This window comes from Puma concolor, chromosome A2, assembly GCF_028749965.1.
Source record: "Puma concolor isolate L17-30 chromosome A2, mPumCon1.1.hap2, whole genome shotgun sequence".
Taxonomy (NCBI): Eukaryota; Metazoa; Chordata; class Mammalia; order Carnivora; family Felidae; genus Puma; species Puma concolor.
The window spans coordinates 85917101-85933964 of record NC_141668.1 but is presented as its reverse complement, the minus strand read 5'-3'; the positions used below and the strand labels follow the sequence as shown (position 1 = coordinate 85933964).

At 40.6% G+C, this 16864-nt stretch overlaps 1 protein-coding gene across 2 annotated transcripts in view; it reads left to right on the top strand.

Moving 5' to 3' along the window:
- Window positions 1-3352: 3352 nt before the first annotated feature.
- GNAI1 (G protein subunit alpha i1) overlaps window positions 3353-16864 on the top strand; it is an 87521-nt gene continuing 74009 nt past the window's right edge. Inside the window, exons 1-2 of one of the 2 annotated variants that reach the window (XM_086696828.1) lie at window positions 3353-3509; window positions 4054-4218. In XM_086696828.1, coding sequence (XP_086552954.1) covers window positions 3368-3509; window positions 4054-4218 — 307 coding nt within the window. In that variant the 5' untranslated portion in view covers window positions 3353-3367. Of the gene's footprint in view, window positions 3510-4049; window positions 4219-16864 lie in introns of both variants that reach the window. The other variant, XM_086696827.1, reaches the window with a different exon arrangement.

The window sequence follows — 16864 nt, the reverse complement described above, 5'->3', positions numbered from 1 at the left end:
CTTTGTGGGGGATTGTGCACCATTTTTCCTCACATCAAATTCTTCCAATACTTTCTTCCAATACTTCTAAATGTACCACCTTATAGCCAGAGAGTTTTGAGTTATAACACAGTTTTCAGACACTTTAAGACCTAAATACTCTCAGCTGAATGTGTCCCGGTTGGTCTTAATATGTCTCTTTTTAAATTTAATTTTTTTTTAAATTTTTTTTAACGTTTATTTATTTTTGAGACAGAGAGAGACAGAGCATAAATGGGGGAGGGGCAGAGAGAGAGGGAGACACAGAATCGGAAGCAGGCTCCAGGCTCTGAGCCATCAGCCCAGAGCCTGACGCGGGGCTCGAACTCACGAACCGCGAGATCGTTACCTGAGCCGAAGTCGGAGGCTCAACCGACTGAGCCACCCAGGCGCCCCTAAATTTAATTCTAATATAGGTAACATACAATGTTATATTAGTTTCAGGTGTATAATTAACTCTCTTAACATATGATGCTTATTAGTACTCAGCAGTAAACAGAAATGTAGTCCTGATACATGCTACAACATGGACGAACCTTGAAAACCTTATGCTAAATGAAAAGAAGCCAGTTGCAAGAGACCATATACTATATAGTTTCTTTTATATAAAATGTCCAGAATGGCCAAATCTATAGAGAAAGAAAGTATATTAGTGGCTGCCTAGGACTTGGGGTCAGGGATAGAAAAATTGGGGATAATGGCTATGGTTTATGGATTTGGGGGCTAATTAAAATATAATTGATTGCCATAATGGTTGTGCAACTCTGTTTATATGCTAAAAGCCCTTCGATTGTATACTTTAAATGGATAAATTATATGTACATGAATTATATCTCAATATAGTTGTTTAAAAATATCATGTCCAGAAGGGAAAACAGTATTCTGAAGTAGATTGCTTTAACCTTTGTATTTCAATTTCATTCTATAAAATAGATGAGTTAATAATATCTGCTCCACCTCCTTGACAAGGTTATTGAATCACACTTTGCAACCTCATAATTATGTAAGTTATTAGTCTGAGTGACTCTCACCACTTCATATCTGGATTACTAACACTATCCACTTACTGGAAACTCGTGTGTTTTGTAGGGTAAGAGATTATTTTTCTTTTAAACACGTGTTACCCAACTCAGGAGAATGTAAGGAACATTTAGTACCCATTGCATAAAGTCTAACACTTCACCTTAATATTTAAAGGTTTCTTCCAACTTTGTCTCACACTTCCTCTCATTCTTCACAGCCAAACTACATTTCAATTATAAAACAATTGGCCTTCTCCAACACGTATTTTACCTATTAACCCTTTTAGCTGGTTATTCATGGCAAACAAAATACATTGTTTTATAGATTGTCTTCCCTTCCCCCTTTCCTCCAAATTCATTTGTTGAAGCCCTGACTCCAATATGATGGTATTTGGAGGTGGGCCTTTGGGAGGTGATTAGATTTGGAAGAGGTAATAAGGGTAAGACCTTATGGGATTAGTGTCCTTATAAGAAGAGAAAGGAGAGACTACAGCTCTACATGGAGGGCACCCATGTGGAAGAAGGTGACCACCTGCAAGCCAGGAAGAGAGTCCTCTTGGGAGACCTAAATTGGCTGGTGCTTTGATCTTAGACTTCTCAGCCTCCATAATGGTGAGAAATAAAGTCCTGTTATTTAAGCCACTCATTTGTCCTATTCTGTTATGGCAGCCTGAGCTGACCAATACTTACCCCTTGAACCCTTCACTAATTCCAGAAATGGCCTCTATTTTTTTTTTTTTTTTTTTGCAGCTTTGTTTTCTTGGACTTTCCCTCCTTACTGATCACTCCATTACTCTGAATCCTCTAGGAAGTATAGCTTCATATAAAGCTAATTTTCAATTCTTATTCACCTGTGTATTTTAACTCATCATCTACTTGACAAGATTGTCAAATGAGAGAAGGAATGTATATAATTCTGTTGCACCCTCTATTCTCTAAAATATGAGATTTATAGTCATTATCCCCACCATGGTTTCTTCCTCTTTTCCTGCAGTTGTTGGCCCTTCACTTGATATGGCCTGAAGCTTATAGAAAAGACCTAATAACCAATAATCCAAGATGGCTAATACACAAATACTATGTTGAAAGTTCATTCTGTCAAGTTTAGTTCCAGAGTTTCTGATGAACATCACCATTTAAAGTGCCAAGAAAGGGGCACCTGGGTGGCTGAGTTAGTTAAGGGTCCAACTGTTGGTTTCATGCTCAGGCATGATCTCACAGTTTGTGGGTTCAAGACCCGCTTCTGGCTCTGCGTGGACAGTGCAAAGACTGCTTGGGATTCTGTCTCCCTCCCTTTCTCTCAAAATAAATAGGACTTAAAAAAATAAATTACCGAGAAAAACAAAGGGCATAAAAGGTGATTAAGTACAATTTAAAGCTTTCTCCCTTTTGTTATGTTGCAAAACATCATAGGAAAAGTTGAGGCAGTTGTAGAACAGGAGAGGATATGTCCAATAAGAAGGAGACTGATGATCTCTGCCAGCCAACAAGCCTGGCTTCAGTGACCCACTCTACAGCTGTTCTGCCTACAGCATCCGCTCAGCCTTACCTTCATGGAAAATTAAAGCCAGTTTGTTTGTTTGTTTATTTTTTACAAATACTTTTTAGAAAGGAAGACTTCCAGATGGAAAACAAAGAGCAATTTTCTAATTTTTACTACATCAAAGAAGATATTTTACTTTTTGCTACCAGCCCATCTTCTAATCAATCAACATTTCCGGCGATGTCTGTAAGGGAAAAGTGTAGTGTAACTGACATAAGCCCAGACCTTAAACCTGTGCTCACTCACTCGTGGATGAAATAAATCCCCCGGAGAACCCGAGAGTAGTTAGCACTAGAAGGATGGAGTCATAATATGGATCAATTTAAACTCATTTTGGGGGCAAGTAAGGCCTTTAAAAAAGGAATGATATGCTTAGTGGCTTAATACTTACTAAATTGGTCAAAATTTGGCGTGGGAGCTTACATGCTGCCCCAGAGGAGGTAAGTTATGGTGCAGAGCAGATGTATCTGTGTAGGTGTGTTTTATTGCTCTTGTCATTTTAAAATATATTCTGAATATTGTCTCACATTTCCTCAATCCATTAAAATGTTCTGTGAAAAGAAACGAAAGAATGGATGGGAGGGAAGAGAAGGAAGGAAAGAAAAACCGGAAGGAAGAAAGTTAATCTCTTCACCCCCTCCCAGTCTTGTTCCCCCACTGTCTCCATCTCTGCTTTCGCTGTGGCTCCGTTCCCTTCCCAGCTCCCTCTATTTCCCACAACCCTGAAGGCCAGCCGACAGGGGTTTACATTTTGAACACCCGTGCGTGGCTGCCGGAGCTGGGCATGCTCAAACGCCCAGGACTGGCTTTTTTCAGCTTCCAACTTTGGCAGCTCTCCCACCCGCACCCCGAAGGGGCAGGTCCGCACAGATCCCTTGGTGTGAGTAAGCGGGAAGAAATTATCCCACTCTCGCGGAGGAAGCAAGGTAGGGGAGCCAGCTGGGCAGTTCAACGTTCCGGGGGCGCTTCCAAGGGCCGCGCGCGAGGGCGCCGGGCCCTGGGGGCTGCGCAGAGCCGGGTTCCGCGGATGCGCGGGCGCTCGCGCCCGTCCGAGGGGGCGCTGTCCGAGGGCACGTGCGCGGGAGCGCGCCCGGGGAGTGGTCGCGGAGTGGCTGGCTGGCTGGCTGGCTGGCTGGCAGGCTGGCTGGCTGGCGGGCGGGTAGGGGCGGGGCCGCGGCGGCGCGCGGACGCCGAGCTCTGCCGGGCTTCTTGAGGCTGCGGCGCGGCCACCAGCTGGAGGGCGGTGGACGTTGTATCCAGAGCCCGAAAACCTGGGACTTGGGGGGCGCTGAGGGACGCAGGAGTGGAACCTGGCCGCGAGGAAGATCCGCGCGGTGCAGCTCGCTGCTTAGCAGACGGCGCTTTCCTCGCTCCATTTAGGAAGCGGGTGGGGGTGGTTCGTGGCCAGCGTCGGGAGGTATTCGAACGCCCGCGTCCGGAAAGAAAGAATTCACCTGTGTTTGAAGGCAGCGCGCCGGACGTGGAGGGAGCGGCGGCGAGCTCTAGCTTCTGGCATAATGGGCTGTACGCTGAGCGCCGAGGACAAGGCGGCGGTGGAGCGGAGTAAGATGATCGACCGGAACCTCCGCGAGGATGGCGAGAAGGCGGCGCGCGAGGTCAAGCTGCTGCTGCTCGGTGAGGGCGGCCGGGCGCGTCCCGGGGGGCCCTAGGGTCGGGCGGGTTGCTGGGCGCGGCGCCCCGCGGTGGCCGCTGCGGGCCCCTTGCGTTTGGAAACCCAGAGGGGACGTGTCTGAGCGGCCAAGAGCGCGACTTGGAGCGGTGGGGATGGTTTCCGGGCGAGAGCGGGGCTGGTGCGGTGCAGAGCCGAGGCGGGTGCTCCTTTCCCTGGTCTCCTGCTGCCCTCCTCCCTGTCCAGTGAGAACCCGCCGGCCCTGGGCTGGCGCTTTACCTCACTCACAGGCGTTGGTATGGACCCCGCAAGGAGCCGAGGAACGGGTCGCGAGTAAATGCTGTTTCTTTTAAGTTAGCTCAGCCTTCTGAAGATGAAGGGGCATTCGCGGCGCACACACACACACACCGTCACCTCCACCCCTCCCCCCCCCCGAAAACCCTTCCTATGGGATGTCGTATCGCGGTTGTGGTTTTCCCTTGTCAAGCGTGCCACGTTTTGTGATACTAGTGCATCTTTTGTGGGGTTCCGTGGGATTGAAATGTGTCTTTCCTGTTAACTTCCTGTGGCGACACAGTAAGTGTTAAAGGAGCACAGATTATATTTACCTTGCCTAAGGAAGTAGGCTATGCTGGATGCTTGATTTTTTTATTACTGTGGAGACATGGAAACCATCAAAGTTGGGTAACGTTTGCTCTGGTAGTAGGTAAGGCAGATACTCGAGCGGAGAAAACCTATGTGAAAGGTGCGAGAGGGTCACGCGGAAAACAGTTCTCTCCCAGCTGCCACGGTTTCTGATGAATGAGCTTTGCCAGGTACACGCCAGGCTTTTATTTGTTCTTAGTATTGTTCTCATGGTGAAACGCTATGTGGAGGTCTTTCCCAGGTTTTTGAAAGGAGAGACCAAAAAAGGAGTAAGCCAGGGTTTTGACTGAAGGATACCTTAGGAAAATATTAACAGCATAAGACTTGTACATCTATGAGTTAAGATTTTCTTTTGTTTGCTGCCCCCCCCCCCCGCGTCCACCACACATACACACACTATAGCTATTTATTAGGTAGGTGAAAGATTTCTTAGAATCTTCATCTGCAATTCCAACGATTGCTTTTGTTTTATAACAGTTATAATAAAAGAGAAATATTGCACAGACCTGTTTTCAGTAAGCTTCTGTTTCATTGGTTTAATGACTGCAGGAAAAATGGTGGGTTTTTTTTTTCTCCATTACTAGTAGGCTTAGAAGCAGCAAACTTGGCATGACTAAAAGTAATAATGATCTGAGTCATTTTGCTAACAAACTGTGAAATAACTTTGCATTTTAAAGACCTGGGTGGCTTTCTTCACCCTTGCCACCAACACAAATCTTTCTCAGTTAATACTCTCCGTAAGTTTTTACGTTAATAAGAAATAATGTATTTTGCCTAGGTCAGTGTATTTTTAGCGTATTGAGCATAGAAGAGACGCACCTTGATGTGGAAACATGTAGATATTCCTCTTAGGAAGTGGATGTGTTTGAGACAAACATGAAACAAAAGGAAGATTACAAAGTTCTTGGAGTTTCTGCACTCTTGCTCTGATGTATTCTTTTAGTGTATTTCGGTGTGACTCTAGTTTGAGCCAGCCATCCACCATGTTTAAAGCAACTGAAAAAAATGAGTCCTCTGGTGGTGTTTTAGGCTTTAATTAGATGTCTATTAGAGAGTGATGGACTAGGATAAAAGGTCAGAGGAGTTGGTTTTTGCTTATTTTGAGAAGAGATCAGTGTTTCTTAACTTTAGCACCATTGGCATTTGAGGCAGGATAATTCTTTGTTGTGCAGGCTGTCTTGTTCATCGTAGGATGTTTAGCATTATAGGGTGTTCTTTGGCCTTTACCCATTAGATGCCAGTAACAGCCCCCTCAGCCTTTGATCCTTGAAAAATGTCTCCAGATAGTCCCCAAAGTCCCCAACCTCCAATGAGAGCCTAGATTAACAGAGTTGAATGTATAATATAGAAGTCGAAGTTGTATCTCTACAACCAGCTATAGTGAGAGTTATGAGAAAAGTGTAGCAGAGTCATGATTTTCGGAAGAAACTGAGATTTTTGTTTTTCTATACCAGTAACATTAGAAAGATTTCAAAATGATTTTTTAAAAATCTTTAGGTAACTGAGTTCCTTCAGCTGTCTTTTCTAGCTTTGGTGTTTTGCTTTTCCCTACATCTCTCTCTGTAGAAATCTTCTAGCACCCCTGCCTTATTGGCCCAGCTGTCCCTCCCCTTCCTCCTTTAGGTCTTATTCCTACTCTACCCTTTTGCCGCAGGGTCCCGGCACTCTAGTTTCTATAAACAAAATGCTGGCTTATTTCATAAATGTTATTCTTGGAATGTTTCAAAACATTTTTCTTTCCCAATTTGTCTTTAGCAGTGAAGTTCTGACCTTTGGTTCGTTTTTGAATATTTAAAGTCATATGTGTAAGCAGCTCCATGAAATAATTCCATATAAAACAACTGAATCAACTAGAAATATAAAATGATTTCTAGGTAATCTATAACCACTGTCACTCCATTTATAAAAGGTCATCTTCTTCAATTATTTTGTTTTCTTTTTTTTCATCAAATGAATTTTTTCCATTTAAGACAAAAAGCCTCCAAAGATAAATAGTTCATTATATTGCATTTTTTCTTAAGGCATTTATGCATTGTGTTTTAGACATCTGGGTTGAGAGATTCAGGTATGAGATGAACATCATTAGTAAAAAAATTGGTACTGTCTGTTACAATTAAAACAATTTTTTTTTTTTAATCAGACATATTTCACTGTCCTTATTAGGAGCAGTGAATCAGGCTTTAAAAAAGAGAGGACCTAATCTAATCATTGACCTAAAGAAAATTAGGACAGGGTTTGGGTGATTCAGGTCTTTAGGTTAGTTTTCAGGCATTGGTATTAGAATAATAATACTAAATAGTGGAACTTGTTTTTATAATCAAAGTTTTCTTTCCATCATAGATGGCTCATTGTCTCAGGGGAAACATTTTTTTGTTGTCATACCTTTGAGGAGGTTGCAATTTATCATTTTTTAAATGGCAGCATGATTAGGCTTTGCTGTTTTTTCAGTGAGACTATATTGTACATATGAGCACTTACTGAATATTATTTTATTATAATTTTCAAAGATGTAAAGGGTTATATTATATGAAAGTAAAATTTTCATTTACATAAGTTATTTTAGTCTAAAGGTGAGTTTTAATTCTTTACTCTGCCTCATTATTCCCTCCACTCATCCTCACAGACAAAAATCTACACCCTCTTTCTTTTGCTTGTTTTAAATATTATAGGTTGAGTGAAAATGAGGCGAGGGAATAAGATCTCTACTACTTAGTGAATTTTTTCCATTGCTACCAGCAAGCAGCTATTTGAGAAGCTACATCATTAATCTTTTTTGTTCCCTGTGAACTTGCTGTGTGACTTCCTTAGTTGAGAAATTCTGGCGTTGCAGGATTTTGGATTTTGCATTGCTTTCGCTATTTCTTTAGCATTGGCTCAGGATCCTAAGTGTCAGAAAACTCATTTCCTTGAATAAATGGACCTGATATTTCAACATGGGTTATGTGCTTCTCTCTCCTCACCTGCCTTAAGAACAGTTACTTTGATAGACACTGCAGGTGACATTAATGAGTGTTTTGAAAAGGCTGATTTTTCTGTATCTTACATTTTTCATTCTTAAAATTTATAGTTCAAGTTCTCTGATGTCTCTGGCAGCTTAATTCCAGAAGGCTTCTGGTCTTTTGCTTCTAGGCTGCTCTTCTATCATGCAGATTCCTGGCTCTGAAACTTTGTTGATTTCTCCATTGCCTGCGCAATAAAAACTTTCTTCTGGACCTTGCTTCCCTCTATCCTTGTGCTCTTTTCCTCAGGGCACCCTCCTCCTCCAGACAGGAACAGTGGGCATATGGTGAAGCATATTGCACTCTGGTTTCTAGTGTTGTTTAGGCTTGTGCCCTGTTTTGCTACTAGTGTGAGCACTTCAGGGGCAGAATCATTGTAAGTTGTACTTGTATCCATCCCTAACAACCTTTAACTTTTTCATGTGCTTAATTAGTTCCTAATTATCTTAATATCTTGTGTAGAATTAGGACTTCCCTAGAATACAAGCCACATACTTTGCCATTCTCAGTGTTAATGGGAATAAATGACTACCTAGCCAAACAGAGTAGACAAAAAAGGAATAATAACAGTATATGATGACCAAAATAAGCACATGGTATCTAAAAGCAGATTGTTTGGTTTAAGAATACTTTTCCACTTTTGTGAGAACTTTTCACAGTCCTTATATTATTTGGTAAAATAGAGAAAATGACAGCAAATATTCATTGGAGGAAGGTCTGCTATGTTGCAGTTGTAGTGTTCTTTCTTAATTTTTTTTTCTTTTTTCAAGATCTCATTTTCTAATCTTTATTACTGGCCTATTTTAACCATAAATAAAGACCATGAGTCTTGTTAAATTTGTCAGTGATAAGAAATACAATGTCTGTGTTAGAGAATTTAATAGAAGATATTAGGAAATATAATGCCTATCTTATAGAGTTAGTGGGAGATGTTATTGAAACCTGAGAAAGATTCCTATAATTTTTTAAACAAAAAGTGAACATCCAACCATAATCTTAATGTTTTTGTTATGCATGTGTTGGCCTTGGAAAGTTCAAGCTACCACACATTCCCATGGGAGGACCTGAATGTATTTGTTGCACTTCTAGGTCACGTATTTCTTGGTCACATGTTTTGGCATGCAGTTACCCAATGTGTGACTTCCCGTAGTGTGACATTGGTGAAGCTCAGATCCCAGATGGCATTTGAGCTGTATGAACTAAGGTCAACAGCACCTAATCTTGTAGTGCTGAGGCTGCCTCTGTCATGACTTGTTAAATACTAATTAAAAGCGTTAGCAGAGATAGCGCAAAATAATTTTAAAGTGAACGTTCATTGCCATAAACTTAGTGGTTTAAAACAATGTAAAATTATTAATTTTACATTCCTGGGGGTCAGAAATTCAGAATGGGTTTCACCAGGCTAGAATCAGGAGGTCAGCAGGGCTAATTTTCCTTTAGAGGTCCCAGTGGAGAATCCATTTATTTGTCTTTTCCAGCTTCCATCTAGAGGCTACCTGCTTTCATTGGCTCATGGGACCTTTTTTCATCTTCACAACCCCAGTGGCTGGTAGTCTTTCCATGTAGCATTGCTCTCGGAAGCCTCCTTTCACTTAAAGGATCCTGTGATTACATTGGCCCCACCTGGATAATTCAGGGAACAGCCTCATCTCAAGATCCTTGTCTTAACCACATCTACACAGTTTCTTTTGCCATGTAGGATGGCGTGTTCACAGGTGCCAGGGATTGGGATGTGGGCATCTTTGGGAGTTATTACTCCGCCTCCCATAGTCTTCCCTTTGGCTGCTGAAGATGCACGTGCATCTTGCCTGCAAAATGCATTTACCAAATTCCACCATCTGCCAAAGTCTCAACCCATTGCCCTATCAACACAATGTCCAAAATCTCATCCAAATCTCATAATCTAACTCAGGTATGGGTGAGATTCTCGGTGTAATTCATCCTGGGACAAAATTCCTCTCTACCTGTGATCCTGTACAGCTTGGAAACGTGTCATGTGCTCCTATAATACAGCAGTGGAGCAAGCACAGGGTATCAGTTATAGACAAACCTGTTCGAAAAGAAAGTGGAATGAAAAAAGGAGTCATCGGTCCCTTGAGCTTCTCAAACTACATTAGGTTTCAGAGCCTGGGAATAATCCTCTGTGATCCTGTTCCACCTTCTGGGAGCTGGACTCCGCCCTTCCTTTTTAATGAAAGGTAACACAGGTCTGCCGCTGAGTCATTTTATCAGCCCGTTTCTTGCCTGTGGAATTATTGTGACCTGACAGCATTCTTCCATTTCGGACTCCCTTAATTTATCTTTCTTCTTTCCTATTTTACTGTAACCACAAGAAAGAAAACAGCTTGCACCTTGAACAAAACCAGTTTACTTAGAAATCTCCTTATCTAAATATTCAAGTTTATAGCTTGTAAGTTCTGTTTTCCACATAACCACAGGACATAATTTGCTTAAGCTTTCTGCTGTGAGGTGACAGGGATCCCCTTTCTGCTCGTTTATAATAACATGTTCCTCCTTTCCATCCAAGTCCTCGCCAGCAGCACATTTAATGTCCATATGTCTATTAGCAGACTGTTCATGACAGTGAAAATATTTTCTGAGATCACGTATGTTTCCTCCAACATATACTTATGTAGGTGTTAAAATTTGTATTTCTACTGTGTCAGGCAATTTAGGCTTTTTCTGTCTTATTCCTCAGAATTTTAGCCTCTGCCCATTGCCTGATTCCAAAGCCATTTCTACAGTTTTAGTATTTTTTTGCAGCAGCACCCCACTTCTAGATATCCTTAACATCTCATGTATAACTTTGGGGCATACAGAATGATTGTAATTTTATTTTCTCAGTCCTTTGCAATTTATGTGACTATTATCATAACAGCAAAATCACCAGTTTCTAGTGCTCCATATGAACCCATGGTTAGTATTTCACTGCAGTAAGTTTTAAAGAATAAGACTTTTTTTTTTTTTTTTTTTTTTTTTTGGTATGCCTCATCAGTGAAGTTTTTCTTGACCATCTAGTCTAAATTTATCTTCCTTCTCCTCCCTGCCTAATTACACCATTTTGAAATCATCTTGTGCATTTACTTTTTTTTATTGTCTGTTGTGCCTCTCTGTGGGATTGGTTTCCTCTGAGCATGAATCCCGTCTGACTTGTTTATCACCTAATAGTGCAGAGTAGTCCTTCCATAAATGTTGATTAAATGAATGACTGGTTACATTATTGAACATTAATTTTGACTAGTAATCTTTTAAAGTGAAAAAGTTGATATATTTTCTTGTGCATTGGGCAATTTAAAAAAATTTTTTTTTATATATTTTATTTTTGAGAGAGAGAGTGCAAGTGGGGGAAGGGCAGAGAGTGAGGGAGAGAAAGAATCTGAAGCAGGCTCTAGGCTCCTAGCTGTCAGCACAGAGCTTGATGCGGGGCTGGAACTCACAGACTGCGAGATTATGACCTGAGCTGAAGTCAGACACTTAACCAACTGAACCACCCAGGTGCCCCTGCATTGGGCAATTTTCGTGAGTTTGGGCCCAATGTATGCTCTTTTATTTTTTTAATATCTTGCTGGTTAGAGTAACTAAAACTTACTGCATTATTACTCACTTCTAAAACTGGAATTAATTTGAGGTACCTAATTCTTGTTGCAGGATCATGAAAATATTATAACTCTTGGTAAATTAGGTGTAGAGTGAAATGTGATTTTTATATTTGTGTATTCTGGACAGTATTTTCAGCAGGATTGTTGCATTGCTGTTTCACATGTTATTCGAATACTTTCTTAAAATGCATGCAGTCATTCAACAAGGCATTAAATGTGTTCTCTGAGTCCTATCTACCACTGCAGGACAATGTGATTGTAACTTTGGCTTTCTGGAGCCAGCAGGGTGCTCAGAAATGGACCACAGTCTGTTCTTCATGTCTTGCCTGTCCTCATGTGGCAAGAATCATCATTGGTGACATTTTGCAAAGTGCATTCTATATTTTTGGTGTTGAGTTATGCCTTGGGTTTACCAAATCCTTAAGAAAATTTACAGTCTAATTCTTCAGAATGGCAAATAGGGAAGAAAGAAATGGTATAATAATAGATACTGGGGGGGTGAGCTTTAATGGGGTCTTCATTGTTGATGTTGTGGGATGCGGGGTGGAGGTCACATATCTGTCAGAAATTACTGTGGTTATAAATCTGTTCATTTCTATGCATTTCTGAGGTTATTTTTTTAAATCATGATTGGCTGTAAGCGGTTTATTGTATAGAAACCTGCATTCTGGAAGAGCCTTTGCTATCTATAAGTTTTCTTACATTCCCCCACATAGAAGGACTTCTGGTCTTCTGAGGTTTATTTAGCTCTGTGCAGAGACTTTCTACACGGGGAAAGGCAGTTGACCTAGGACTCTGGCAGTAAAATGTTCTCCTTGAGATCTTGGACATGTTATCCCAATTCTTTAAGGTTTAGTTTTCTTTTCCATAAATTCCAGATGATAAATGTATCTACCTCATAGGGGTTGAGGGCACAATAAACTAAAGCATCCAGAGTTCTCAGACTTGTACATGGTGCAGAAGTTCTCAATAAATATAAGCTGTTATGATAAATACTTTAGAGCCTCTTTGGGGTCAGCCCTCCCTCTCTGCCTCCTTGCAGTTTGATCCACTTATGGTCATAGACATTAAATCCTTTTGTTGGCTCCTCTTAGCAAGGGGTATGTATATAGGGAAGACATAAGGAAGTATAAAGTGAATCTTTTTTAAAAAGTTTGTTTATTTTGAGAGAGCACACACAGGGGGAGCAGAGAGAGAGAATCCCAAGCAGGCTTCACGCTGTCAGCCCAGAGCTCAGGGGCTCCACCCCACAAACATGATCATGACCTGAGCCAGAATGAAGAGTTGGACACCCAATCCGCTAAGCCACCCAGCTGCCCCTAAAATCAATTTTGGTATCTAGTTTTTGATCCTACTATGGCTCCGTTGTGGGGCTTGACTTTATGTTAATAGTTCCCCATTGGGAATAGACCAGGTAAATACATGTGTTATGTTAGGAATTCTAGAGAATGGATTTTAAGTAATGGGAAAACTTTATAAATGATTTAAAAGTAATTTTGTTCTCCTTTTTATTACCCATTTTTAGAACAAATGGAGTAATTTCCTGCAAACTTTCCTTTTATCTTTCTTGAAAATAAAACAAGGCTGTTAGTATAAGTTATGAAACATTATTTGAGTTGACTCAAATGAATGTGCCATTTCTCAGGGGAATTTACGATTACTTCCCACAAATTTAAAAACCTTTTGAAACTTTCTGCACTGATGACTCAAATTCCTAATAAAACTCCAAAATTATCATGAATTTACTTTTAAGAAAAGCATCTCTTGAAAAGTGGTAGTAACCCTGATAAACAATGAAGCATTGAATCTGTGGTAGTATTTATCTCTTTTAATAATATTTCAAAGGAGTCTTCTTAAGACTTAGCATTGAATTAACTTGGTGACATTTGCCTTTCTGTTTACTTTGCCTTTCGAAGGCACAGTCTAAAATCTTTTCTAGTAATTTATTTACCTAATCTTTATTGTATTTTTGTTTGCTTGGGCACATGTCTTTTATTTGACAGCCTTTCATGATACTTAAGAAGCATGGGACCTGTGAGTAAACTGCATTTAAGATCAGTGTAATAGGAATTAGAAGATAACTGTCTTCTTATTGGTAGTTCTGAAGTTAACCTAATTTCATGAGTTACATTTATTTCTAGTGCAATTAAAAATTTATCTACTGAATTTTCACAAACTGAGCAGTGTTATCAGCAACAAAATGAAGAATTATATGCAAGAGGTGTTCTGTGATTGTAATAAGTCATCAGTCTGGTCAGTTAAGTTGCTGGAACCGATGAGATGATTCTCCTTGGAACCAGTGCTGTGCACCTGCTTCCACTCGTTCGTCCTCTCTTGCTTCCCAGAACCTTCTTCCGTCCACCCTGGTTCTCTCTGCTATCTTCACATTTCTCCAAAGACTCCTGCGTCCTCATCCATAAACACTGTCAGATCATGCCCAGCATTAAAAGTAATGAAATCTAAGCAGAAGTATCTACACTCTCCTTAAATCATGTTTAATTCCTCATTTTTCACCTAAACATTTTAAAATGTTAGGCTGCATTCCCATTTTTACTTTTTCACTTTCCTATTGCTATTTACATTGCTTTTTATTTTAAAATTGTGGACTCTTTCAATTATATAGAAGTATTGAGAAATAAAATGGGCACTCACATAACTCACACAAATATATATTTTTTACAGAGAGCTTATGGTTGATCTCTGTCTTCTGGATTTTCTTCTATAATTAGGTCAGGCTTCTCATTGTAACTTCCTATCTCTTACTTTGTCTCCATTTTTTTTCTTTTCTTTATCTCCTTATCTTTTTATGTTACTTATATATCATTTTACTTCACTTTTATCCATTTAGCCATAACCTCATCTGACTTTTAACATATTGAATTTTTTTTTTCAACGTTTATTTTATTTTTGGGACAGAGAGAGACAGAGCATGAACGGGGGAGGGGCAGAGAGAGAGGGAGACACAGAATCGGAAGCAGGCTCCAGGCTCTGAGCCATCAGCCCAGAGCCTGACGCAGGGCTCGAACTCACGGACCGCGAGATTGTGACCTGGCTGAAGTCCGACGCTTAACCGACTGCACCACCCAGGCGCCCCTAACATATTGAATTTTTAATTTTATTAGTAATATTTGTATTTCTAGAAACCATTTTTAATCTTTTGGAAATAGTTTATTCTATTCTTATATTTTCCACCTTTTTTAAGAAGCCACTTTCATCATTCTGTACTTTTATAGTCTCTTTGTGAAACATTTATTATTTAAAATTCTTAAGGTTCAGATACTTGTAGTGTCTTGACTATTTTACAGTAGGTAGATTGTATCCTCTGGTAATTTTTTATTGTGAGCGTATATTAATGAGCACATTGTCTGCATGAATCCTGTGCACCCTGGTATCGTGGCTTGAGAGTAGAGGGCAGGTTTACTTCAAATATACCTTATTAACACAATATTCCAAAGCTGAAGGTGTCATCTCTCACCCACTTAATCACTTTCTTCTTCTCCCTGTTTCCTTTATTTTAGTTGGTGGCAAGAAATCAAGAGATCCTTGATTCCTTATTTGCTTTCACACCCAGGTAGTCCAAAGCTCCATTGAGTTTGTTTTCTAAATATTCCACTTATTTTCCTGTCTTGGTTTTTATCATCCAGCAACAGTGAAGTTATGGTTTCGCTTCATTCCTGTGCAGTTTTGTTTGTGTGTTTGTTTTTGCCTCCCTCTACCCTTTACTCGTGTGGTCTCTGCTTAGGATGAGAGGTATGTGATTATGTGATTGTGTGTGCATGTGTGCGTGTGCATGTATGGTGGGTTGCGTCTCCCAGTACTGTTGTGGAGATCCTCATTAACTCCCATTGTGTCCCTGTCCCTGGCAGTCAGATTTTTTTCTTGCCTGCTAGCATCCACTGCTTATTGGTTTATTATGTCTCATTTTGTTCACAGCCAGGGTCATCTCCCCTTCTGTCTTGGCCCTCCTTTGTGTCTCACGGGTATGGTTTTTCCTGAGCAACCCTTCTCACGGGTATGGTTTTTCCTGAGCAACCCTTTGCTGCAGAGCCAATACTGGTAGCCAGACTCTTGGCTACCTTGAGTGCTCTGCCTTCTCTGGTCACACCCAGCACGTGGAAAATCATGTCCTATCAGTGTTGCCGATATGCTGCAGAGAGATGAGCTCAGGTGTTCCCTACTCAGCCGCCCTTCTTTCTCCACTAGGCTGTTTGGAAGTGTTCCTGCCTAGGTGACTTTCTTCTCTTAGGATCCCAAATAGGCCCCTCTGCCATTAGCAGTCTCTTCATCTTCTCTGACATACTGTTCACCTCTGAAACTATGGCTCAAAGAGGGATATCAAGATACAAGTGGCTCTCTGCCTTTCTTATCTGTAGTTGCCTTCAGCAGTTGCCACTGTGCCACTGATTGCCCTGTGGCTGCCAGGCTTACAGTCTCTGCCATGTGATGCCTGCAAAGTAAGCCACTTGTACTCCTCCGTTTTCATCTGATGGCTTTAATACAACCTGTCTGCCTCCTCTCCCATTATTCACGTAAATGCAGAGGAGAAAAAAGGAAACACATCAGTAATTTTCAAAATATTTCTCTCATTACTTTCTCCATTGTTCTTTACATTCATGCTCTGAAGTCAGGTTTTTATCACACTTGTCTTTATTGTATGCTCTTGCTGGACCACATATGTTCACCTTATTTTCATAAAGCAACTCTTCTTAGATTTAAACTTTAATATGCATAAAAAAATAAGTTGGAATCTTTTAAAATGTGGATTTTCATTCTAGGTGTGGGATGGGGCCTGAGATTCTACATTTCTCACAGGCCCTTGGGGGCTGCCTTTGCCAATCCCCAGTCCAGTCCATGCCTCGGGAAGCAGAGTCCTAGAGTGGGTGATTCTCCTGGATGATTCCGTTTATCCATTGCATAAGCATTTTTCACGATTTATCCCATCTTTGCCACCTTCATGAAATCTCCCTTAACCTCATCTGTAAAGTTTCTAAAACAGTGTTTTGCACAAAGTAAGTGCTCACTGTAATTTATACACTTGCATGTCTGTACGTGTGCATATGTGAAGCCTATCACACTTAGTAGTTAAGCTTTTATGTTACTCTGGAATGGTTTTTTAATAGAGCATTTTGAGAAAAACTATTTGATATTATCTTGCATGGAAACATGTACTTCCTGGAGAGTGATCATAAAGTATAATTAGTCATAATGAATCTTCTGTGTATTTAGCCATATTTTTTAAAGTGAATTTCTTCTTTTAATGATAGGATTTTTCAGGTCAGGTTGAATGTGACCTTACAAATATGTTTTCATGAACACTCTCATCTGGTAGTGTCCATGATGAAATTCCTTTCTCAGAAGTAAATAAAGGGTGATTGCAAACTCTGGGAAAGTTTATAGTCATTGGTCTT